The following is a 26,461-nucleotide window of genomic DNA, read 5'->3' as shown; positions in this document are numbered from 1 at the left end:
ACAGGAACTCAACTGGATCTTTGAATCGATATTGATATACCTAAAAAAGTACCCAAGAAAAATAATAAAATAATGTTGCAGACTTACATTTATAGTGTGATAATGTACCCATGCACATACAGACATAAAGTAACAGGGTGCCTAGAAATATGTACATAGAAATATAAAAAGCTCTGCAAGAGTGGCTAGATGGATTACTCTTGGGGAAGCAGAAGAAAAGACCAAAATTGGACAGCAATCAAGGGAACTTTATCTGTAGTCTGTTTTTTAAAAAAGAGAATGAGCTTCTAACTGGTGTAATTTATCACTAATTAGAAATCCAAGTAAACAAATCCCTGTTATATATATCAGTATTTTATGATATAGCAAATGCAATATATATTTCATCGAAATAAATAACAGCAGCAATGTACCATATACTCTTTCTGTGTTGCAATCTTGTGTGTGTGTGTGTGTGTTGCCAAACAAAGAGTAAAACATCCAGGAAATGCACAGCTCTACTTTGTAAAGTGCTTTCAAACAGACTTTCCTCATGCATAGCTTTTAATAATTTAAAAATATTAATGCTTGTGACCTCCAGGAATGAGGTCCCATGGTAAGTGTAAAGATTCTTTTTAGAGAAGCTAATTTGGAATGATCCAGCCAAAGGTCTATCTCAAGGGACCTTTTGAGAGCTTTACTATTTCCAAGTTTGTATCAATTTATTTTCATTATTGAGTGCCTATTATTTATAAGGCCCAATATGTTCTAAAGCAGCGAGCCTTGTGCTTACAATGGGAAAAAAGTTGGGTATGTGGTAATATTAAAGGGAGTCAGCTCTGTAGTATTTTAGAGCTTGGGCTCAGTAATCAGACTCACTTGGGTTTCAATTTCCATTGCACCACCCACTAGCTGTGTAATCCTGTGCAAACCATGGGGATATATAAAGCCTAGTTCACGGAGCTGTCAGAATGGGGAAATGAGATCATTATAGAGGATACTGTGCAGTGCTGGCACACAGTGAGTATTCAGTCAATTCAATTAGTTCCTCTGCCACCCAAGGAATGGATGAATGTGTAAAGAGTGCTCTTTAAAGTGTTTTACACATAACCTCTTTCTCTTTATCAAAACTCCTAGATTTAAGCTGAATGATTTTTACTTTGAATTTTTATTTTATTTATTTTATTTTATTTTATTTATTAATATGCTTTAATGAGTCTTAATTAATTTTCAAGACTCATAAAAAATTGGAGGTTGAAAAGGCTTTTGAGGTTATATGGTCCACTGTCCCCAGAGATGACTTTCACGCATCTTCCACTGATATTTAAACCCAGGAAATAAAAACATTTCCTGGACTATTCTAGTTACTGGTGGAATAACAGGAAATAAAATGAGAGGGAAGGAAGGCCAAGGGAATATGCACGGGAGGAGGGAGACTAGTGAGAGATGCATTGGGAGAGTATGACCAGCATAGAGTAAAAAGGGGAAGTACAAGGAAGAGAAGGAAAAAAGACAGAAAAGAGGACCTCGATTAAGTGTAAGGAGAAAAGTGAGAAAATGAAAGAGGGGAAAGTACAGAGGCATTGCAATTCGTCAATTGCAGGCACTAACAGTGTTTAAGAGTCAGACATTCTGGGTTTTGGTACTTGTAAAATGCATGATCATAAGACATATTGCTTAATCTCTGTGAGTCGTGTTCTTCGGAGTTCGTGGTGTAGATTAAACGAGCTAAGTGGGATGGATGCTCTCTAAACAAGAAAATTCTGTTTAAATAGGAACTAGGAAGAGGAGAGAAAGTGGCAGAAAAAGATACAGAGAGAGGGACGTGTAGGGGGAGAAGGAGGAGATAGAAATCTGTAGAGAGAGACGGAGACGGAGAGGGAGAAAGGGGAATTGTTGACAAAGCAGGTGAGAACTAAGGAAAACCACAGTAACGATGCTTCTGTGGCTACTGCGGTGACGGCTCCAACACACCGAACACCGACAACTTGCCAGGTATGTTGTTAGAGCTTTACATGCATAATTCCATGCTGTACTCACATCATCTCTACGAGTCTATGTTCTAGCCTCATTTTATAGAAGAGATATCTGAAGTACAGAGAGGTTTTGTAACTTCCTCAAGGTCTTACAGCTGCGAATTGGAGAGAAGGGATTCAAACGCGGATCCCTCTGCCTGCAAAGCCAATGTTCAAATTATCTCTAAGAACCTCCAAAGAGGCTTGGTAGGTCTAAGGCGGACTCTAGCCCAGGTTCTTCCAAGTTATGGGTTCAATTCCCTGGGTTCAATTTCTGCGCCCAAAGGCTCATTCACCACGTTCCTTCTCCACCTCCCCCCTAACAGCGTCCCGTCTCCACGGAGATCGCCGTGGGGCGGGACTTCCTTTCTCACTCACGACACTTCCGCCTCGAGCCGGAAGTGCCGTGTCTAACAGAAGGGGCACCGGAGCGTGGGGACTTCTTGGAGAGTTTGAGCGGCAGGACTGCGACTGCTGCGAGAGTGACCGACTTGGGCACCAGAGTCCGGCCTGGTGATGCTGACCCCGGCGTTCGACCTTAGCCAGGACCCCGACTTCCTGACTGTCGCCATCCGCGTGCCCTACGCCCGGGTCTCCGAGTTCGACGTCTACTTCGAGGGGGTCGACTTCAGGTTCTACGCCAAGCCGTACTTTCTCAGGCGAGTTCCGGGTGCCTGGCTCCGGGAAAAGCGTGTTTTGGGGATTCATTTATACATTTATTCACTCATTAAATAACTGCTTATCGAGGGAGGATGAAAGAACAAGAGAGCACTTCTCAGCATCACGACTACGTTTTCCCGAGGTCCCTGCAGCACGTGCTGAGGAAGCGAACTCTTCCAGGCGTGCGCTCTGGATGTTGCAGAAGCTCATCCTTTTTTTTTTTTTTACATCTTTATTGGAGTATAATTGCTTCACAATGCTGTGTTAGTTTCTGCTTTATAACAAAGTGAATCAGTTATACATATACATATGTTCCCATATCTCTTCTCTCTTGCGTCTCCCTCCCTCCCTCCCACCCTCCCTATCCCACCCCTCTAGGTGGTCACAAAGCACCGAGCTGATCTCCCTGTGCTATGCGGCTGCTTCCCACTAGCTACCTATTTTACATTTGGTAGTGTATATATGTTCATGCCACTCTCTCGCTTTGTCACAGCTTACCCTTCCCCCTCCCCATATCCTCAGGTCCATTCTCTAGTAGGTCTGTGTCTTTATTCCTGTTTTACCCCTAGGTTCTTCATGCCATTTTTTTCCTTAAATTCCATATATATGTGTTAGCATACGGTATTTGTCTTTCTCTTTCTGACTTACTTCACTCTGTATGACAGACTCTAGGTCTATCCACCTCATTACAAATAGCTCAATTTCGTTTCTTTTTATGGCTGAGTAATATTCCATTGTATATGTGCCACATCTTCTTTATCCATTCATCCGATGATGGACACTTAGGTTGTTTCCATCTCCAGGCTATTGTAAATAGAGCTGCAGTGAACATTTTGGTACATGACTCTTTTTGAATTATGGTTTTCTCAGGGTATATGCCCAGTAGTGGGATTGCTGGGTCATATGGTAGTTCTATTTTTAGTTTTTTAAGGAATCTCCATATTGTTCTCCATAGTGGCTGTACCAATTCACATTCCCACCAGCAGTGCAAGAGTGTTCCCTTTTCACCACACCCTCTCCAGCATTTATTGTTTCTAGATTTTTTGATGATGGCCATTCTGACCAGTGTGAGATGATATCTCATTGTAGTTTTGATTTGCATTTCTCTAATGATTAATGATATTAAGCATTCTTTCATGTGTTTGTTGTCAATCTGTATATCTTCTTTGGAGAAATGTCTGTTTAGGTCTTCTGCCCATTTTTGGATTGGGTTGTTTGTTTTTTTGTTATTGAGCTGCATGAGCTGCTTATAAATTTTGGAGATTAATCCTTTGTCAGTTGTTTCATTTGCAAATATTTTCTCCCATTCTGAGGTCATCCTTTCTTAAGCCTTCTTACATCCCCGCCTGGAAGAGATTCCAGAGCCACTGTAAAACGTGGAGTTTGGGACCATATCGCCTTTCCATTTTCTGTCCTGTTGCCCTAGTTCTTGTCCCTTTTTCTGTTTTCGTTCTGCGTTAGTCGTCCTTGCCCTGGGACAGCGTGCGCTGACTTCCCAGCTGACCCGTCCATTTGACTTTTCTCAGTCCACGTTCTGTTCCCCAACCTCTTGGCTGACCGCTCCCTATTCCCTGAAATTTTCGCCTTCTTTGGCCCCGCCGAAGCCAAAGTCCTCTCGTTCTCCTACCTCCTCGTTGTCTGCTTCTCTGTTTGGTTTTTGCCCCCTCATTGTGGTTGTCGCCCCCCAAGCCTCAGGGAGGGACCTTCAGCACTTGTCTGTTTGCATTTTTCTCCTTGAAGAACCGTAACAGCAGTGGTAACAGCTAACCCCTTCTCCTCCCCTTTCGTGTGGCGGGCAAGCAGTGCGTGTAAGTGGCGGGTTAAGTACTTGTGTGCATTGTCTCATTTTACCTGGACAGCGATCCTTAGAGATAGGCATTATTATTAGCCCCATTTTAGAGAGGACACAGCCAGATTATTCTTTCTTAACATTGTCAATACCTTGTTCGCTCCTTTCCGCCAAGGGAAAATCCATTCTCCTCATCTTTCTCATTCCAGCCTACCTTTCCTGCCCAACTAAGTACTTTCCCAGCACAGACATTGCTCTTGAGTTGAGCTGGTTCCTTCACTGGGCCTGAACCAGTTTTGCTCAGGTATCTATTAGGCCTTAACTTAATCCATCTATCTGAATATATTGCATTTCCCTACTTCTTCACTCTTTCGTTCTTTCGCTTGATTTATCGAGCTCATGGTATATTCCAGACTCTGTTTTTGGTATTGGGGATGTGGTGGTGTCTTACGTAGTTTTCATTCTAGTGGGGAGAGAAAAACAATAAACAAGTAAACATATAACTACAAATTGTGGTAATTTCTCTGAAGGAAAGTAAAGTGCACTGATAGAGAATAAAAAGGAGCCTGGGTTTATACAAAGTGGCCAGGGAAAGCCTTTCTGAAGAGGTGACGTTTAAGCCAGAACATGAAGAATGGGTAGAAGACGATGATGGTGTTAAGAAACATTTATTGACTTTTTACTTCAGGTTACTGCTTTATGTAAATTATCTCACTTGATTTTAGGACAGTCCTATAAAGTAGGTTCTGTTATTTACCCATGTTACAGATGAGAGCGCAGAGGCTCAGAGGAAAGATATTAAATGAGATAGGATTGTAAAATAAATACAGTACAATAAAAATTTCAAAATAAAAGCCACTTGCTTAAGTTTGGGAGTTTTGATGAAGACAAAGTAAGAGGACGTGTGAAGCAATTTAAAGAGTAGTTTTAATACAAATTCATCCATTCCTTGGGTAGCAGAGGCTCGGGAGTTGTGGGTCTGAGCACACTTAAAGTTCTGTGACTTTGAGCAAGTTATTTAGTCTCAGTTTCCTAATCTGTAAAATGGAACTAATATTAGTGGTCTTAAAGAGTTGATGTGAGGATTGAGATAATACATGCATGATCCTTATTACTGTGCCTGGTAATTATGTGTTCAATAAATGGTGGGTATTATTATTTATTAAGAGCATCTTACTGTTGCAGTTATCTGCTGCTAAATAACCAGTCAAACCTAATGGTGTAAAACAACAATCATTTAACTCCCTCTCCTGGTTTTTGTGCCTTAGGAATTTGTTAAGGGCTTGGCTGAGCTGTTCTGGCTTGAGGTCTTTAATTTAGTTGTAGTCACATGGTGGCTAGACCTGGGACAGGAAGGGCTGAAGCAACTGGGGACTGATAGGGTGGGTGGAGGAGGGAATCTCTTCTCGAGTGGTCTCAGGACCTCCCTGTGTGTTCTGTTTTCATGGTCTAGTTTGTGATTCCTTCAGGGAGTTGGACCACTTCCATGATACCTGAAGGTTTTAAGGGCAGATATTCCAGGGAGCAAGGCAGAATCCATGTCATCTTTTATAACCTAACCTCAGAAATCACAGTGTCACTTCTATATTATATGGGTTAAAACAGTTCCAGAAGCCCACTCACTTTTAAGGGGAGGGGACATAGATTGCACTGTTGGGAGGAGTGATGTGAGATGGACCATCTTTGGAAATACAGTTTGCTACAGTATACCAGAGATGGATAAAACCTCACCCCTGTCCTTGAGGAATTGAGAGTCTAGTGGGGAAGGCAGATCTGTGAGCAAATATGATTTCACCATCATGCATTACGAATTTAACTCTATAGTTACAAAGGGTTTAGGAAAAGGGAGATGATAATAATAGTTTACATTTTCTGAATGCTTGCCTACTGTACTAGCCACTAAGCTTTTTGCATTATCCTTTCTTCCTCAGAGTAACCCTAGGATAGATTCTGTTATTTTTCCCTTTTTATAAATGATGAATATGAGCCTTGAAGTTAATGAACTTGTACCAAGAAAGTTACAGAGCTAGTAAATGGCACAACTTGGACTTAAGTCCACAAATGGACTTAATTTAGATTCTGAGAGTAAAGTTGGTGTTTGTATGCATGATAACAAACTAATTTATTCGTAACTGAATCTTTAGGCTGAGTTTAGAAGAGATTTTTGTTTGGAAAATGTGCTGTAGCTTCAGGAAACATTGGGATCAAAGGTAGGCAGGTCGGAAAGCCCCGGACCTTTGGGGTCTGCCAAGTTTGATGATGGTGATGGTGATGATGGTGATGATGTTAGAATAGGTAGCATGGAGGAGGGGGATGTGGGAGGAAAGGAGGTTCATATTTTAAGTTTGGAGTGGAATGGAGCTGGCCTCATGTAGTACTGGTGAGTTTAAATTATCTAGTCAGTATCAAGGCAGCGATAGAAGCTTTTTTAATAGAAAGGTGACAATCAAATTTCTGTTTTAGAAGAATTCTTTTGGGGCCTCAGTGGAAGACTGACTGACCCAGAGTAAAACTGCAAACAGGGAAATCAGTTCATGTCCTTTAGTAGGAAAGAGGGGGAAATCCCCATATAGTATTAATGAGATATGAGAAAACCCTTTTTGCTTTCTGCCTTTTTTTGTACTACTTAAAAGTAGTAATTTGCCCAATATAAACAGTTGGTTTTGTTGGTTCTTTATTCTTTCTCATTTCTTGATTCTTTTTTTTTTTTGGAAGCTAATTAGTACGCTTTTATTGAGCCCATGCTGTATCAGGCACCAGGTATATAAATAACTCCCACTAGGAAGGGAAAAAACTGTAACAGTAATGATATCTAATATTTATTGCGGCTTTTCTTTTTAAGTGTTTTATCAGTGACAGCGCCTATTCAAACAGAAAGATGAGTCATCTCTGATTTCTTCTTAGCTAGAGAAGAAATGTAAGTTATTTAGTTTGTAAAATTTAAATGCTAGGATTATCCTTTTAAAATTGTTGATGTTTACTATCACGGATGGTCCCTTATGATGCTTTGTAATTTAAGGACTTCATGAGACCTTTTATTAAATCTGCAGATTAACCCTTCCTGGAAGAATTGTAGAAAATGGAAGCGAGCAGGGATCCTATGCTGCAGATAAAGGTATTGCCTTTGGAACTTTTGTTAGTTTTTTTTCTTTGGATTCTTCCTGTTGGAGTAGTTAAATAATAATCTCATGTACTATGGGGACCTTTAGGTGTATGGCAAGTGCAATCTGCCCCTGTCACTCTTTATCGTTTCTTAATGTCCAGTGCCTGTTATTCATGGATTTTTAACAATTACATTTCCTCAGTCCTTTAAAGTACTTCACAATATTCTTTAAAGTAAAGTTCAATTAGTCATATGCTCTGGCTTTGCTTTCTAGAAGTCTTATTTCCTACTTCTCCCTCCATTTAGTGAGTTAGATTGCTGGAGGTGACTGATTAGAAAAGATGTGGATGATTTTTGTACGTTGTGAGTCGAATGTTTCTTTTTCTTTTTAAAATTTTTAAAAATTTTTTAATTAAAAAATTACAGTTTTCTTTTTCTTTTTAAAAATTTATTTTTTTATTGAAGTATAATTGATTTACAATATTGTGTTAGTTTCAGGTGTACAGCAAAGTGATTCAGTATATATATATATTCATATTTATATATATATATGTATTTGTATATATATTCTTTTTTCTTGTGCAATTTTCAATCTTAAAATTTAATTACATGTAGGTGAGAGAGAAACTGTCCGTAGGGGGCATTTAAAGGCTGATTGAATTTTCTACTCCTAATTGATAAGCCCTTCATTTCAACTCGTCTTGAAACCATTTATTTTCCTTCTGTAGAAACCACTGGATTTTCCTTTGTCACTGGATCTGGAGTAAGAGTAAACTTGTGTACTGTTGTGTGATTTATTCAGTGACTATTTATTGACCTCAGTGAACTAGGGTAAGGGAGGAAAGATGGGATGAAAGAGTTAAAGGACAAAGTTCTAACCCATAGCACAATATAACTAATGTGGTAATAAAGTATAATGAAACTGCCTTTCTAGGTAGTAAATCTGCTTTTAATTGCAGTAAGTTGCATACAGGAGTAAAGTTATTAAATCTTGAAAGTATATGGGGGTTTAAGAAGGTTGTATATGTGGAAATATTTGGGTTTAGTTGTAGCTGATACATTAGAATATGGGTTAAGTGCACTGAAAGAGGTAAACTGTTTTAAAATGTAAGAGTAGTGGATAATGTAATCCATTCATAGGCAAGCCTAGATGAAGCTGATAAACCCAGTCAAGGAAAGAAAAGGAGTACACAGATGGAATCTGGGTCTGCGTTAGACAGACTTTAGGGATATATTTCTTGAGATATCAAGAACTTTATCAAGCCATCATTGCCTTATTTAATATTTCATGTATATTTGAAACTGCTGCAGTTCTTCATTGGATTAAATATCCTGATTTTCCCCCCCAGTCCAGAAATAAATCTTATGAGTAGCTACGGGTAACCCTAAGCTATTGCCGTCTCAGGCCATTGCATTTTTGACTTGAACCTTTAATATTATAAATAGGTGAAGGTGATATTGGGTAGGATTTAAGCATTCTGTGGCTTTAACAGATTAATTTCTCATAGAGGTGACAGCTGAAACAGTGGTTCTGAAAAATCTTGTTTGAGCCTTTTTCACTAACTATATAATAAGGGCGTAATTTTGGAGCTCTATGTAATAGAATTACAGTTTACCAAGATACCTGTTTCTTAACTGTATTTGTGAAGTCTTTGAATTTTTAAATCTAGCTAAGCATAAAACAAATTTATCTTTAAGGAATTTTTACCATTCGATTGCCCAAAGAAACTCCTGGCCAGCATTTTGAAGGGCTGAACATGTTAACTGCTCTACTGGCACCAAGAAAATCCAGGACTGCAAAACCACTTGTGGAAGAAATAGGTATGTTTATTGCCTTTGGGAGGAAATACAGGTAAACGAATATTTGGAATGCTGTGTGTTTCTAGGGGAAAAGGGATATAGCAAATAGGAAATTGGAGAAAATACTTCAGGTGACAAGATAAGGAAGTCATGTGACACCATGTGAAAATAGTTCATTTGCTGACACATAAGTTAAAGACAGAAACAACTCTGTTGAACCTGTAGGTCAGTCATGTTTTGGGACAAATTGAAATAGCATCTCTGTGTTTGGCAAAATATTGGCCTCTTGAGCTAAAATCAGAAGGTTACAATTCAGTGTAGTAAATATAAAGTGGACACTGCCTAGGTCAAGAAATGGAACGTTTCCCACATCCTGGAATCCTACCCTGGTTATTTCACCCTCCTTACTCTCCAAGGTAACCACTACCCTCAGTGTAGCCTGGTTTTGAATTGTATATATAATTCATACGGTAGGCGTTGTTTGCTATCTGGCTTCTTTCACATAACATTTTTGTGAGATTTATCCACATATAGCTGAGATAGGTTTTGCTTTCATTGCATTTATTATTTATGCATCCTGCTACTGATGGAACTTTGGGTTGGCTCTATTTTTTTTTTTTTTCGCTAATAAGATTAGTGAGACTAGGGGTGGGCGAAATAGGTAGAGGGGATTAAGATGTACAAACCGCCAGTGACATAATAAGCAAGCCACAGTGATGTAATATACAGTGTAAGGAATATGGTCAATAGTAGTGTAATAACTTTGTAAGGAGACAGATGGTGATCATTTCATAATGTTTGCCAATGTCAAATCATTATGTAGTACACCTGTAATGAGCCTAGTATGGGACATTAACTGTATTTCAATTAAAGAAAAAAAAGAATAGCGGGGCTATTCATATCCTTATACATGTCTTTTGGGGTACATGGGCAGGCATTTTTTTCCTATACTTTTTCTTCCCCAGGTTGTACCTAGGAAATCCAACGCTTTAACAAATTAGTATTTCGCACATTTAGGTGCTTCTGAGGTTTCTGAGGAAGGAGTAGAAGATGACGATGAAGAGTTTGATTGGGAAATTGAACAGTCCCCCTATGAAGAGGTACCAGAAAGTACTTTGAATCCGGAGTGCCGCTATGGGTTTGGAAACTTACGCTCAGGAGTGTTTCAGCGGTTACAGGTATGTTTTTCTAAAAGACTTTGGTATATACCAAGGGTTTTACTATTTGCGTATTTTAATTTCAGTTCTGCTTATACCTGGAGGTTTTTTATGCAGATTGTAGGAGGTGACGTATTTAGAGCACAAACCACAGCTCCTTGTACGTAGTCGTTACACGGACGTTCACTCCCTTCCGTTGCACTGGCTGTGCTGCCCAGTCTCACTGCGCTTACACATGGAAGGTGCCCTGGTCTCCTTTTTTTTCCACTTCATTTGCTATTGTAGACATGAAGTTTCCAAAATACAGAACAGAACCCCTCTCTCATCATACTTCCTGAAAAGCTTTATGTTTTATACCTCTAAAAAATGAAAATCGTATACTTGTGGCTTGATGTCTCTTCTGTTTTGTATGTAAATGAGACAGAATATTCCTGGTGAGAATGGGTTTGTGGCTTTTGATGAAATTGTTTAGTTCTTGATATACAGTAGGCACTTTTGTTTATTTACTCTTGATGGGGGTTGAATGTAATCTCTTGTTAAAATCTGATCGTTTGTCAGTTAGGCTAAAAAGGAATGACATTACTCTTCCTGTTCCTCAAACATTGTAGTAAATTCTACTTCATGAATGAAATGGAGTTTCTGGATTATTTTCTATTTGTACTACAGAAAACAACATAATGGGGTCTTAATTTTTTTTAAATGAAAGAAATGGTGGCAAACAGTTTTTTATTTTAACGTCATCCCTGTCTGGGTAGAGGATGTTAAACCTGCTTAGCATGTGGTTTATTATAGTAAGACATATTTGAGTCTGCTAAGGAAAGTTAAAGGACCTATGTTTTAGTCCCACTCGTACCTCTGTTTAGATTTCGGATGCCGGCCAGTTATTTGACCACAAATCAGTTTTGTCTGCTCTTTGTAAAATAGGGATAAATTTGCTCACCTACTTTATAAGGCCATTTAGAAAATTTAAGGAGATGCTACATTGTGAAAACTCTTTGACAAAAAGAATAGGATGCTAGAAAGACCTCTGCCCTTGAGAAATATAAAATGCTCTCAAGACTCCTTAAAGGGAACAAAATTGGGAGTTACTTAAGAGCAAATATTGCTGATGAGATACTTCGTTCAGAACCTTATGTTTTTCTGCTGAGTTATCATTTCTCTGTATTCTCTCTCCCTAATCACATTCCCAGGTCATCTCTGAGGTAGTAAGAGTAGAGTCAGTTTTTTCTACAGCAGGAACTACAGCAAATGGATCTTAATTGTTTGGCTGAGAGTAGTATTAATCAGTCTATTTTGGGATTACCCGTCTAAAGCTATAAAGGAATGAGAGAGAGAAAAAAAAAAAAATATATATATATATATATATTCTTTTTCAGATTCTTTTCCCTTATAGGTTATTACAAAATATTGAGTATAGTTCCCTGTGCTATACAGTAGGTCCTTGTTGGTTATCTATTATATATAGTAGTGTATATATGTTAATCCCAAACTCCTAGTTTATTCCCCCACCTAAGACCTTTCTCTGCTAGTAAACCAGCTAGAGGAAACTGAGACCACTATTGCATAAATAAGAGCTTTGAGAACATCTATTTTAAAATGATGTGTTTAAGAAACCACTGTTTTCTCAACTAGTGAGAAAATGTTTTCTCCCAAGTTTATAGTTTCTCTGGTGCTGCCTTTGGATGAGAAAATATCCATAGAGTTTTGCTGACTACTCATACTTTACTAGTATTTTTAGTCTCTTTCCACCATCAGCCCTTTAAATGAAATATAGCTTCATTTTTCTCTGACGATAAAAGTGATACGTATTCATTTTGAAAGTACAGTATAACAAAGAAAGTAAAACATCATCCATAATTCCAATACCCAGGTATCTTCTCTGAAGTGAATAATTTAACCCTTTATTGGGGGAGAGGGTATATAGTCCTTCATATTTTTTTTCCCACCAGCCATTTACACAGGGTTGGCTTGTGAGCATCTGTATTTTATACTGATACTGAGATGGAAATAAAAATATGTGTGCTGAAACAAATTCTCTGTCACCCCCCTCCCCATACAGATGCGTGCGCGTGCGTGCGCTCGCCCTCTCTCTCTCTCTCTCTCTCACTCTCTCTCTCTCTCTCTCTCTCTCTCTCTCTCTCTCTCTGTCTGTCTGTCTCCTTTCTGAAGTTGCTGCCAGCCACAGGGCGCCTTTGGAAAGCTGCTCTGGCTGCTCCAAGTCAGGGCTTCACAGCAGGCTCCTGGTGACAGTGGCTGCCAGCAGCAACAATCCTAGAGTCTCTGGTCTTTAAATAGCTCTCCTAGCAGTGACCTTAGCAATGCTTTCAAAACAAAGAGAATCACTTTCACCCTGCTGTAGTGTGTCATTTCTCATCCTCTTTTCTTCCTTCCCTTTGGTTGACAGATGCCTTAGGCTGATTTCACTACCCCATGCTAACTTCACTTTTTAGTTCCAGTTTCTCTTGAGGGTCCAGTGAGCACAGGGCCGCTGCGGATGACCGTGCGAAGGACAGGCCTGGGCGGGGCTTGCACTGCTGTGGACGTTCACGTTCTGCGGGACACGAGCTGCGCAGCTGTGTGGACGCCCTGAGTCTGGAGGCTGGGGGAGGAGAGGGAGAATCCTCTTCTGGCTGTTGAATTCTCACTTCCTCGGGAGCAGGGGCCTTGCCTGTATGTTTATTTCCAGGTCTCCAGCACCCAGAGCAGCGTCTAGCCCAGAGCAGACCCTCACACGCTGTTTGCTGAATGAGCAATTTGAAAGTGAACACCAGGCAGGGTGCTGGGGGTACAGTAAGCAAAAAGACAGACCAGATCTCTGCCCTCATGGAAGATTCTAGTGGAGAGACAGGTAGTAATCGTCTAAAGGGCAAATCCACAAGATAATTTCAGATACAAGTGAAGGAGAAGGGGGTGATGTGAGAGCCGGGGCGGGGTGGTGCTGTTTTGGCCAGGAGGCCCCGAGAAGGCCTCTTGGAGGAGGTGACATTTGCTGAGTCCTGAACGACAAGAAGGGTGCTGTAAGCGCAGAGACTCAGTGCTCCAGAGATGGCAAGAAGTCTGGTGTGTGGCTCCTGTGTGTTTGAGCCAGAAGGGGAAGGTAGGAGATGAGGTTGATGTACAAGACAGCAGCTAGATTCTGCAGCGCTTTGAGCCATGGTAAGAGTCTGGGTTTATTCTTGGTGCAGTTAAGGTTTTGAAATGCCTGGGGTTACTTCGGTCCAGTTATCCTCTGAAATGTGAGTCTGAAAGATTATACCCCGTTGTTGACCTTGTATCTGGTCCAGATGAAATAATGAAGCAGGACATTATAATCCTCCCTGGCTCCCCAATTTTTTTTTTTTTTCTTACTACTTGCAAGTGAGGCAGCTGAAGAGGAGGGAGGGTATGTGCTCTCAATAGGAAGTCAGCGCCTGAGCCACAGGGAACAGCAGTGGAGCCAGGAGTCAGAGAGAAAGAAACTGACGTTCTTGAATGATCACACCCTGTACTTAGGCCTTGCTCATATTAGTTCATTTAACCCTTCTAACAGCCTATGGGAGACAGAATGCTGTCCCTCACCCCTGCCCCTGATGTCCACGTACTGACCCCATGTACTAAGTACATGGCGAAAGGGACTGCGCACATGTGAGGAGGCTGAGGATCTTGCGATGGGACGATTATCCTGGCTTATCCAGGTGGGCCCTGTCTAAGCACAGGGTCTTTACGAGAGGGAGGTCAGAGAGTCAAAGTGAAAACAGAGAAGCAAGCGCCTGATGACGGAAGCCGAGGGAGAAGGAGCCTTGTGATGAGGGGCTCCTAGGCCAGGAGTGAGGACAGCCAGCCTCTAAGGTGGAAAGGGCAGAAAAGCACACGGTCCCGCGGACCGTCCGAAAGGGAACCAACCCTGCCTTTGCCTTCGTTTTAGCCCAGTGAGACTGACCTTGGACTTGTGACCTCTAGACCTGTACGTTCGTGTTGTGTTAAGCCACATTTGTGGCATTTCGTTACAGCAGCAAGAGGAAAGTAGCCCCAGCCTTGTGCCGGAGGCGTGTCTAGTTTGTTCACTGTGAGGGTGCTGAGGCTCAGAGAGGTTGCACAGTTAGACTGGACCTGCCTTTTAAATTCAGAGTTTGTCTAACTCCAGAGTCACAGTTCTTCTACCTCATCAGGCTGTTTTCAGAAATGTGTGTGTGTCGTGGTGGGCAGGAGGCAGGGAACTCCTTGGGGCTCGAAGGAGGAAACAAATCCGGGGACTGGAGGCTGCTGGGGAGAGGGACTTGGGGTCCCCGGGCAGGAAGCGGCTCTGAGTATTCATCCAGCGGAGGGGAGTCCTGCGGACACAGCACCGTCCTTGTCTCCCGCAGGGCCCGCTTCACCACCCCTCCTGGCTCTGTGGTTGAGGAGCTGATGCCAGGCAGGTAAGGAGGCAGAGAAGCGAGGAAGAGTCCAGGCTGTCCTGCTCAGGGGAGAGGTGCTTCTGATGGGTGAAACTAGAGCTCTGAAAGCGTTTTCCCATGGAAGCATTGCTGCACACTTGTGAACTTTGTATTGTGAGTGCTCTATTTACAGTTTATTTTGACTTGAATAAACTTGCGGGCTGCCCCGAGAATCTCTGTTATTTATCATAGTATGTCTATAGGAAAATACATTCTGAGTCTTCCAAAAGTAAATTGTAAAAGAACTTTTGGAATGCAAATTTTCCTAAGCTTGGGGACAGCCAGTGATCTGATTTTTGCCCAGAATGTTTGTACTTAAAAGTATTAAGATGTTCTGGATGTGACTTCCAGAAAGTTCCCTGGGCTCCTTCATTGTACTAGAATGTGCTTATATTAAATGTTGTTTGATGTTACTTGAGCTCAGTGGATTGTGATAGGGATGAGAGATTATTTTTTTTTAAGTGCAGAAATTATGATTGTGTGGGGAGTTCTGTATCCTAGTCTTTCCCTGGCCGATTCTGTGTAGCTGGTTTCATTGTAGTGATTTTGCTGTGCTATAGCTGCCGACTTTAAGCCTGGGTATTAGGCACTAACCTACCATTCAATTTACAAGTCTGTTCTAATGGTTTGCGTCCACAACTGTCTACCAACTTATTTCCCTTGACTTCTTTTCAGCTAATAGTCTTCAAGCTGCTTCCGGTTTGCCTACTATCCCTTGCGGTTGGTAGTAGGAAAGGGCAGACTGAAGAAAGAAAAAAAAAGAGCTTTAGGAGTATTTTGCATTGTACAAAGTTTCTTTCCTTCATAATTCTGATCAAAAGAAAAAAGACCATGTGGTATTATAGGTGGTTTTACTAATACACCTGTTTTCTGTAGGGTTGGGCTTAGGAAACAAGCCATACAGCAGTGTGTATTCATCCAGGTGAAGATGGTTATAGTAAGGTTGAATATTACTTGGGACTGGATTTGTAAATTTTCAAGTGGAAAGTCATATCTATCAAAATTGCCCTTAACAATTCTCGTTAGGGGTGAGAAGGGACAAGGAAATAAGGACAGAGCCCAGAGTTAGCTTGGCCTTGGGGCGGGGGGGTCGACTGGATAGCCTGCATTTCTGTTCAAGACGAGTATTTACAGGGACACGGAAGTTACCAAGTTTTGGTTTGCTGACGTGGCACCCCTGGCAGCAGCGGCTCTGTCTTGGGTCTAGAAATTTATTTCAACTTGCCTTTCCTAACTTTCAAATCTCCGGGAGTAAATGGGGGAATGAATGCAGAATTAAATGTTCCTGTTTGCTTCCAGGGGATTACTCTGTTTTTCATGTTAAACTTTTATAGCCTTAATCTATGTTAATCAGTTTGTTTGTTTTAAGGATTAGATGACATAATTGATGTGAAAGCTTCTAACAGGGCCTGGCAGGTAGTTAGGTGTCTAACAGACGTTTGCTGGATTTGAATCTAAATGTCACACGTGGTATCACGGCTTACCGATCAATTAGATTCTTCCTGTGTTTGGGCATTTTGTACAAAATGAGATTTTTCATGGCTGAAATAGGAGATAGCAATTATTCTTTCTTTCCTGGGTGTTCTTAGGATGAATTGAGTGATGTTATCGATCTTAAGGATCCAGATTCCACCCCTGCAGCCGAACGAAGGCAGAAACGCCTGGCTGCTGAGCTGGCCAAGTTTGATCCTGATCATTACCTGTGAGTATTGAGGGGTTTTTTTTTTTGAGGATTGAATAATTTACTTGACGTTGAGTATTTAAAAATTTTTTGAATATCTTTTTAACTGTTAGGTATGTGCTTTTTTGGACTCTAGAATTTAGTGATGGCTCACAACCTTAGTTGACATTTGAATTAACCTACAACTGTTATACCTCTGTGATCTTTGTAAGATACTGTTTTTCATTACCCCATTACAGCACCAGAGAAGTCTTTTAACGTACTTTGAGTTTTTTCCTCGCCAAACTTAAAAATAGAACATTGCATTCATGAGAATAGTAGGTACCATTCTTTTCAGGAGACTCTTTGTTGTGATTAATGGTATATATAATTGAAAACATGTTTCAATTTCTTTTAAGAATTTGAATCTACATGTCCCACGTTTCTTGGCTGATCCAGGGTTTTCCCAACACTTTCATCCACTGGCACCTGTAATCAAGGATCTGTTTCAAATTAACAAATAACTGTTCATTGGGGTAGAGTATAAACAAAATCTACTTTTAAGTTTTGCTGTATTTCCCCCCTGCATTAATTGTGTCTTGAGCCATCATGTGTCTCTGTCAGGCTTATATTTGTCTAAGGAACAGATCTAATTAATGGGTAGGTAAATAATCACTTGCCTCGGAAAGATTGTGATGTCTCTCATTGGACTCGATAGCAGCACTTCTTTCAAAGAAGTGGTTGTCCCTGGGCCTCTGTGGGTACTCAGTGGCTTTCCTAGGATGTGAGTCATGTTTTGATGTAGACCTCAATTATTATTCTTCCCAAGTTCTGGGCCCACGATTTTTAAAACTGTTATATATATGCAGCTATCATCATATTCCCTTATACTTGTGTAGTGCTCTCAGCTTGTCACGTGCTCTCATGTGATTATTTAATTCAGTTTTCACAACAGCTGAGGAAAGGAAGTTAAGGGACTCATCCAAGGTCACACCACTACTAAGTGGCTCGGCCAGGACTTGAAAAGAGTCTTTCCATTTGTCATTTTGTGTTTCCTTTTCATGTACACTCTCAGTTTAACTGCCGTTGCTCTTGTGATTAACACTCTATCTCCTGTGACACAGTGGGAGACTAATTGGAGTGGCAGAAATATATCCTGTGATGTGCAAATGGGCTGAGTGATGTGTAGTGATGAATGGGGGAACTCTTGGACATCCTGAGGGAAGCTGAGTAAGAGCAGGGCGGGTTATATTTTGGAGGACGTCTGGGAGATTCAACTCCATTTACATTGCCATTTCTAATTACCTTTATCTCTCCAATTGTGATTTTAAAGGTCCACTGAAGAATAATTTGAAGAAACGCATTTAAAATCATGCTGAATATTTAAAGCAGAAAGATTTCATTGTCACCAAATTTCCCGGGCAAGCATGAGAACAGATTGAGCCTTACAAGACAGAAATTTCGAGTGGGAGGGAGCTTAATTAGCAGAACTGCCTATCTCTTCTCTTCTAAAACCCCAAGTAGAGCGATATGGTCTGAGAAAATCAAGAAACTGGAATTTATACTTAGCAGTGCGATATTAGAAGCAGCCCTTATTTTTCTCCATCTTCTGGTTCTCTATCCAGAAAACCACATTTTCTTTAACAGTATGCATGAAATGTTCCTCGCATTTCTCCAGGAAGAGTTTTTTTTACACGAGTGGCTTAAGTTTAGTCACAGGCAAGTTGGAGAGTGGGTGTCAGGAGATAAAGGTTCTTTGTGACTTTTCTGGTAGGAATAAGACTTCAGCAAATTGTCATTTTTGCGTTACTCATTATTTATATTAGCTGACTGACTCACCCAAATATATTATATTAAATGAAGTGCAAGCAAAATTCTTTTAAATTTTCAGTAAATTTTTTTAGCTCAGTGCTTTTTTTGTTGTTCTTAATGGTTAGTACAGTGGAAGAAAAAGTCTATTGTAAATTCTTATCTACCATGCAGACAGTACATTGCATGCATTGTATTAGACATTTATATCAATATACGTAAATGGGTAATACGTAATACATATATATGCCAGTGTAATACATAAGATAAAATATATTACATTAGCATAATATATAACATTTTCAAGTTGTTTGACTTGTCCTCACAAGTCATGATGTCTCTTCATGTTGTCGGAGTTTTTAGGAGCTTAAGGAAAACTAATTTTAATTTCATCCTAAAGCGGAAAGGTAAATTGACTATATACAAAAATGTACACGTTTCAAAGGCATATATAAATGACTTCAGATTATTATTGTTTTTAAAATCCTCTCTTGTAAAGTATGGGTACCAGTGTGTGATTTTTTTTTTTTTTGCCCCCTATGTTTTGCAGCCCAGCAGAATGCTGGGCATATAGATGATCCATAAACAATTATTTTTTTTTTACTATCCATTTCTTGCCATTTATAATTCCTTTTGAGTAGTATTTTTGCAGTAAAGTATGTTGAAGGCATCTTGAAACATTCCTTCATAGTCCTTTCCCTTTTGCTTATTATAGCTAAGTTTTCATATTTCTCTTGCTGAGAGTGGTGTTTTCTTTTCCTTCCCAGGCAAAGTGTTTTTTAATTGTTGGCATATTTTTTACTTCAACCAGTTCATAAAATCTCATTTATTTCCTTCTTTGGGAGAAAGTAAAAGAATTTAGTCAACATTCAAAATATCTATGAGATAAGAAAAGGGACAAAAATGATCGTATAGCATTTGAGGTGCCTTTTTTTTGGAACAAGAGAAGGCCCTCTTTATTGTTTGTTTATTTTTTATTGAGATATATTTGATTTACAATATTATATTTGTTTCAGGTGTACAACATAGTGATTCAAAATTGTTATAGATTATACTCCATTTAAAGTTATTAAAAATATTGGTTATATTCCCTGTGCTGTACAGTATATCTTTGTAGCCTGTTTATTTTATACATAGTAGTTTGTACCTCCTAATCCGGGGTGTTAAGTAAAATTGTAATGTACGGTGCTACACATTTGTTAAAGAAGATGACAGGCTGATCAGGGTTCTGGATTTACTGAGGAAATCTCAAAATGACAAGTAGTAATTAGAAGGCTGAGAAGAGGATCATCTGCCTGCAAGGTGGCTCTTCATTCAAAACAGCAAGCTTAGGAAAAAGCACTGGGATAAACACGTCACTTATTCATCCTTTCACGTACGCGCTTATTTGTTCAACACATATTTGTTTGAATGACTTCCGTGCCAGGCAGTGTTGTAGACAGCAGGGAGAGTGTGGTGAATACAAGGTAGCTGCCCTCACGCGGCTTACACTCTAGTGGGGAAGTGGATAGTATTTGGACTGTGATAAGTGCTATGAAGAAAAGCCAGGTTAAGGGTTTAGAGAGCGACTGGGCATCTCACTGACTCCTTTGTTTCAACATATTCAAAATCGAACTCATCATGTTACCTGTAAAGTCTTCCTCAATTTTCTGCGTGGTGGAATGCCCTTTTTTCCATCCCAGTCACCCGGGTTAGATACCTGGGGTTCATCTTTGACTTCATTCTTATCCCACCCTTTCAATCAATCCTGAAATTGTACCGTTTATCTCCTTGCTCTGTCCTTCACTCCATCTATTCCTGGCCCTCGTCTGTGGTCTGTGTCTGGCTTGTTGCAGCTGTCCCCTAACACCCAGTTGGCATCTCTCATTCCAGCCTGCACTTCTGCAGATCCATCAACCATAAGACTACTGGCAAGATGTCTTAGGCACTGAGAGTGAAAATCTGCTTAAACCCTTACTGGGTTCTCCTTTGCCTACAGCATAAGCTTCTAACTCCTTAGCATGTATGGAAAGTTCTCTGTGATCTGGACGCCACCTGCCTCTGTAGCATCTCTTTTGCCACCCCCTGCCCACATTTCATACTATGGCGGTGACGAATGTTTGCATCTCCCCGCCTGTACTACACCGCTTCTCACACAGTTTTTACTCCTGGTTTCCCTTTGCTGACTATTTCCCCACCCCATCCCGCTTTCCCTGAAAAACTTTGACTTACCCTTTAAGGCTGGGCTCAGTTGTCACCCCCTGGCACCCTCCCTTCCAAGTTGGCATAGGAGCTGCTTGTGTGTTATAGCTCATCTTGTTTTTACCGCATGGTTTTGTAACATTCTGGGTTTGTGTCTGTGGTTCCCGTTAAACTGTGGTGCCCTGAAGGGCAGGGGCTGAGTCTTACTAATCTTCATCGGCCCGACCCCGCATGTAGAGGGTCCTCAGTGAATGCTCGTTGAATTAATGGCATTTAAAAAGTTGAAAATAATTTATTTGGGAAAGTAGAACATCAGTTGACCTCAGATCTTGGGCATCATAAAGAATAAACCATCCCAATTTAGATGAGGGACTGTATTAGTGAGATTTTACTCAAAACACTTTGAAATTCTTTCGTGGGGTAGGGCATGAAGGTGGCAGAGATACTGTTCTACAGAAGCAATTTTCCCCAGTATTTTTCTCCTGGGGAGAAAACAACGTCTTTTCAGATGGGCTCTTCTTCTTCTACCCTTGACTTAAATGTCCTTGGTACCCCAGCTTTCGACACCCTTTCCTCTCACTGTGCCACTTCTTTCTCCCTGGGCATTCTGTCCTCTTCTTTGGCCTCAGTAACTGTCTGAATGCTCAGGACTCCTAGGTGTCTCTCTTGAGCATCAGATTTGCATGTCTGACTGCCTGTTGGACAGGTCTTTGTTTGTATGTCCTGCAAGGACACCTCAAGCAGCCCATCCCAAAGCAGAAGCCATTCCCTCTCCAGTCCTGTCTGCTAACATCCCAAGTTAGCAAAGGGCACTGTGGTCCACCGAATTGTCGAGGCCAGTGTCCTGGGCAGCAGCCTGATGCTGACAGGAATTGATATTGAGAATTACTATTTCAAGATAATTGCTGTTCAGTTTTGTCCAATAGGTGCCTCATGTCCTCAGTCATAAAAATTGGAATGTTTGTATTGGTTAATAGCTTGGGTTTCAGACTGAGACTTCAGTGGATCCAAATTGTGGCCACACTTCTTACTGGTTCTTTGACCTTAACCATGATATACAATTTTTCCAACCCTCAGTTTCCACTCATGTAAAAGGGGAGTATTAATAGCACCCCTTGCCTGTGGGGGTGGTGTGAGGATTCAAGGAAATAATTGATGAAGAGTACTTAGTGCAGTGCTTGGCACATCCAAAGAACTCAGTGAGTTATCTGTGATCTTTTTAATTTTAAAAATATTTCAGGGACTTCCCTAGTGGCACAGGGGTTAAGAATCCACCTGCCAATGCAGGGGACATGGGTTCGAGCCCTGGTCCGGGAAGATCCCACATGCTGTGGAGCAGCTAAGCCCGTGCCCCACAACTGCTGAGCCTGCGCTCTAGAGCTCACGAGCCACAACTGCTGAGCCCGTGTGCCACAACTAGTGAAGCCCGCGTGCCTAAAGCCTGTGCTCCACAGCAAGAGAAACCACTGCAATGAGAAGCCCACGCACTGCAACAGAGTAGCCCCTGCTCGCCACAGCTAGAGAAAGCCTGTGCACAGCAACGAAGACCCAACGCAGCCAAAAATAAATAAATGAAAAAAATTTTTCAGTATCTCAGTTGAAAGAAAAAATATTTAAGGTCACAAAACTGTGAGCTAGGAAATCCAGTTTACAAAAACAGCCAGTGTCTTGAGGTTCTAATTACCTGAAATATAAATGAATTTTCCACCATGAGTTATATACTTTTTGTCATTCTTTTCCCAAGAATATCAGTTTCCAACTTTGAGTGCAAGACCGTATAGTTTCTGAATAAGTGACCTCCAAGAGTATATTTTGAATGTAGCAGTTATTTTCCTAGTTAAAACTGAGAAAGTAAAGTGCGGGAAAATTAATTTTCTGTTCTCTACAAAGGTTGCTTTTATCTTTTGCAATAGTTTTAAATAAAGGAACTATTAAGATTAGCACAGCTAAATAAAATAGATTGCATCATGGAAGGAAACATGAGTGCACATGCTAAAAAATAAGGGGTGTGTGTGTGTGTGTGTGTGTGTGTGTGTGTGTGTGACATCTGTGGATATGTAGTATCCTAAGTCTTCTCATGTGTTTATTTATTTTTTGTTGGTGGAGTTAAAAGATGCTTTCCTTTAACTATATAACCTTACAAAAATCTGTGATATTTGCAAACCTCGCACAAGCCCTAGGCTTCAGTCCATTGTGTGTTCAGATTCACTTCATCCCACATGGCTGTGGTACAGGGCATGGGACTTCAGAAGGGCACTGGTCTTCTCTGTACTTTCTGTCTAAAGAGATCACAGATGTCAAATATCCCTTTAGTCCAGTGCTTACTTTTTATTTATGACTATTAGTAACCACAACGAAAGTAATAGCAGTGCTCAGTCTTTCCTTGAAATGTACTTTTAGTCTGTATTTCTAGTGCAGATGTGATGAGTTAAGGTAAGATTTTAAAAAGTGAAAACCAGCCTAACTCTGTGTAACAAGCCCCTTCATATTTTTTTTTCCCCAGAGCTGACTTTTTTGAAGATGAGGCAGTTAAACAGGTTTTGGAATATAATCCATGGTGGATTGATCTGTATTCAAAAATGATGGCTTCTTTGGGAAAGAGTCAGGAACAAGAAAATCTTGCTGCGTTAGGTAAGAAACTCAAAATTAGGTCATTTGTTTACTGCCTTTCCTAAGCACACAATTATAATTGCCTCATATAGTGAAGACGTTATTTTGATTTGTTAATTTTGGAAATGGGTCTTCATCCCAGACTGGGAAATGCCACTCAATAATTACACTTATTTGTCTTGGAAAATTCTTTTGGAATATGTTTTACTTTTGAATCATTGGGGTCTTTTAAATTTTTTTAAATTTTTTATATTTTTATCAAATTTAGGGACACTAACAGAATATTTGTAGTTGTTGAATAATCTGCTTGAGAGATCTGACTATTCCTCTGTGGCAAGGGCATTTGAGTATTAGAAATGGTGAGAAGAGACCCAGTTTTCAGTCCCTTTGTCTGTTGAATGAATTTGTTAAGTTCTTCCTAGTTTTTTCACATGTGGTTTCATGTGGAAGCAGAACTAATTATCTTCCTTTCTGTACCTTACAGAGAGCAGGTGAGCCAGTTTTTACCAGCGAAGGCTGAGCTGGGGGTTTTATGAGCCACAAGAGACTGCTGTGCCATATTTAATATTAAGCTAACTGTTATACACAGAGTCATTTCTTAGATGGGCATTGTATTAACACCTCTAAGTGGGAGGTTGGTGTGTTAAGTCTGTAAATTAGAATTAAAACAGTTTCTAGTAGGTCAGTGTTTTCTGTTACACTGATTTAGTTACACTGTTACACTGATTAAAAATACTACACCTAGACTTGTGGTGTGGTAGTATATACAAATGCTGAATTTGTATATACAAATCAGTATTTGTATATACAAATCACTTTGTAGTATATACAAATGCTGAATTTTAACACTGTATACTTGAAAATTACATAATAAAAAGTATATGTATTAAAATTTTAAAAGTCTATTCTATGCAGTATTTGAGAATGAACAACTTTACTACCCCCCCAAAATTTAGTGTTTAAATGAAAGGAATGCACACACAAACACACACACACACACACACACACACACACGCAAATACGTTAAATGGAGTATAGAATTTCCCCACTCCAAATTCCTCTTCTTGAAAGTAATCACTACAAACAATTTGGGTTTTTTTTTTTTTTTTTGCGGTACGCGGGCCTCTCCCGTTGCGGAGCACAGGCTCTGGATGAGCAGGCTCAGCGGCCATGGCTCACAGGCCCAGCCGCTCTGCGGCATGTGGGATCCTCCCGGACCGGGGCACGAACCCGCATCCCCTGCATCGGCAGGCAGATGCTTAACCACTGCGCCACCAGGGAAGCCCAATTTGGGGTATTTTTAATGCATATCCTGACATCTAAATATTTGCTTTAAGAAATGTATACACATAGATTCATATACACTCTCTTCTCACTGCTTTCTCCAGTTTGTAGTGTATGTTGTACCTCTTTCATCAGCACTTACAGTCCTACCTGAGGCTTTTAAAGCCTGCCTAGTGTTCTGTTGTATATTTGTGTCATGATTAGTGGCCACGTGGTCTGTTTACCACTGGTGGGCATTCGGGTTGTTTACAGGGTTCTGCAATGGTCTTTTTTGACCACTCATTCTGAAGTAGCTGTTGCAGCACGATATTTTGATCCTCTGCATAGCAATGCAATATCCTGCTATTTGCTCTCTTTCTAGAGCCTAGAAAGAACCTGTTATGTGATAGGTACTCAATAAATATTTGTAGAATAAATAAATATTGCAGTAAATATTTTTGTAGTTAGGTTTCATTAGAGTTTAGGTGATCTCTACCAGGTTGAAAAATTGCCACTGTAATTTTTTGGAATGGACTCTATATTGCACAACGGAAACTCTTTTATAAATAATGACTCTTGTTTACATTGTTTTCAACAAATCCTTGGTTTTATATTTGATTTGAGTTTAAGAATCTTTCAGAGACCTCGCATATCATGTAGGCGAATTTTCAGGTACGAGATTGCTAACACAATTTAGATAGTTAACTGTATATGCCATGTGGATCTGCTCAGAAAGTTTGCTCAAACTTAAATCATCAGTGCTCTCTAGTGAATCATTTTCCCCAGTTTGGGTTCAGTATTTTACTGAAGTGGTCTGGGGAGGAATTGGTGGTTGTGTAGTTAAGTTTTCTGTCCACAAGGGTGCGCTAGTTGCCCTAAAAATCAAGAGACGGCATTACCTTTGATTTGAATTTTAACTTGCTCTGCTTTGATCAATTGCAGCTTGTTCTAGGTCCTGTTTTCTGTGTCAGCGGTGCTTTGAGTTAGTTCTCTATGTGTAATTTTAACAGAAGGTTAAGCCAGTCGGTGCCTTTAACCATTGGCCTTCCTGACCCTTTATCTTTATCTGACCTGTGGCATATATCCAGACTGGTGCTTCAGGCACACTCATATTCTGCTAGCTATTACGGTGGTTCATTCTAAGAATCACCTTTAAAAACAGCAAGGGCATGTGATAAAGGTAGAACAACTTGAATTCTGTGTTGTACAGAAAGTACCTCTTGTAAATGTGCCAAGTATCAGGTTATGCATAGAAGGTAAATGTGGGTTTCTGGGTTTAATGCCTTGCTCCTCCACAGGCTGGCTGTGTGACTTTGCAACTTCTCTGGGTTGCTGTGGAAATCCTGTACCTACCTCATAGACTTGTCATGAGGATTGAACTAGACAATGTACTTAAAATCCTTAGCATACTGTAAGTGTTGGAAATTGTCATCACAAAGTAAATCAGTGGCAGGAGAGCCAGGAATTACCTGGCTTCCTTTTGAAATCATAATTTTTATACATTTACACAGCTTTAAGGGGAACTTCTTTAACATGATTCCTCTTTCAGTTTCTTTTTCTTGTTCAAATATTTGAGACACCCAGAATTGGAGGCGTGAATTGAAGTGTGTCGAGCCAGGCTCAAATAGGAGAAAAAAGAAATAAACCAAAAAATAAACCTTAAAGTTCTCAGCTCACTCAAGCAGCGTGATGCTGCTGTAGTTTTTCCCTCCCTCCTCTTCCTCTTTTTTCTTCTTTGCCTCCCAGGCCTTCCTCTCTGTCCCTGCAGTGGCACGTTGCCAGAAATATATAATGGTGCAGGTGAGGGGTGCACCTTTGATTCCTCCTCATAAACTATTGAGCTGGTTTGTCTCCATTTGCAGATAAGCCTTAGGTGGTGAACTTTGCCCCCCGCCTTTGCCTTGCCAAAGACGAGGTTATGACTCTTGTCATTTTCATCGTCACCCTGAGTTACAACACGGAGACTTTCATTGCCATCTTCAGTTTTGTAATGATCCGGATCTTCCTCCACAAAGGCTTG

General features: G+C 40.4%; 1 protein-coding gene across 1 annotated transcript in view; it reads left to right on the top strand.

The window, feature by feature from the left end:
- The first annotated feature begins 2,419 nt into the window (after nucleotides 1–2,419).
- SHQ1 (SHQ1, H/ACA ribonucleoprotein assembly factor) overlaps nucleotides 2,420–26,461 on the top strand; it is an 89,108-nt gene continuing 65,066 nt past the window's right edge. Inside the window, 6 exon segments of the mRNA XM_029243675.1 lie at nucleotides 2,420–2,653; nucleotides 7,494–7,558; nucleotides 9,245–9,367; nucleotides 10,364–10,524; nucleotides 16,508–16,620; nucleotides 23,072–23,199. Coding sequence (XP_029099508.1) covers nucleotides 2,511–2,653; nucleotides 7,494–7,558; nucleotides 9,245–9,367; nucleotides 10,364–10,524; nucleotides 16,508–16,620; nucleotides 23,072–23,199 — 733 coding nt within the window. The 5' untranslated portion in view covers nucleotides 2,420–2,510.

Source organism: Monodon monoceros, unplaced genomic scaffold (assembly GCF_005190385.1).
Source record: "Monodon monoceros isolate NGI ecotype Baffin Bay Population unplaced genomic scaffold, NGI_Narwhal_1 Super_Scaffold_3, whole genome shotgun sequence".
NCBI lineage: Eukaryota > Metazoa > Chordata > Mammalia > Artiodactyla > Monodontidae > Monodon > Monodon monoceros.
The sequence above is the reverse complement of the archived record's forward strand: the minus strand, read 5'-3'. Positions and strand labels throughout refer to the sequence as shown.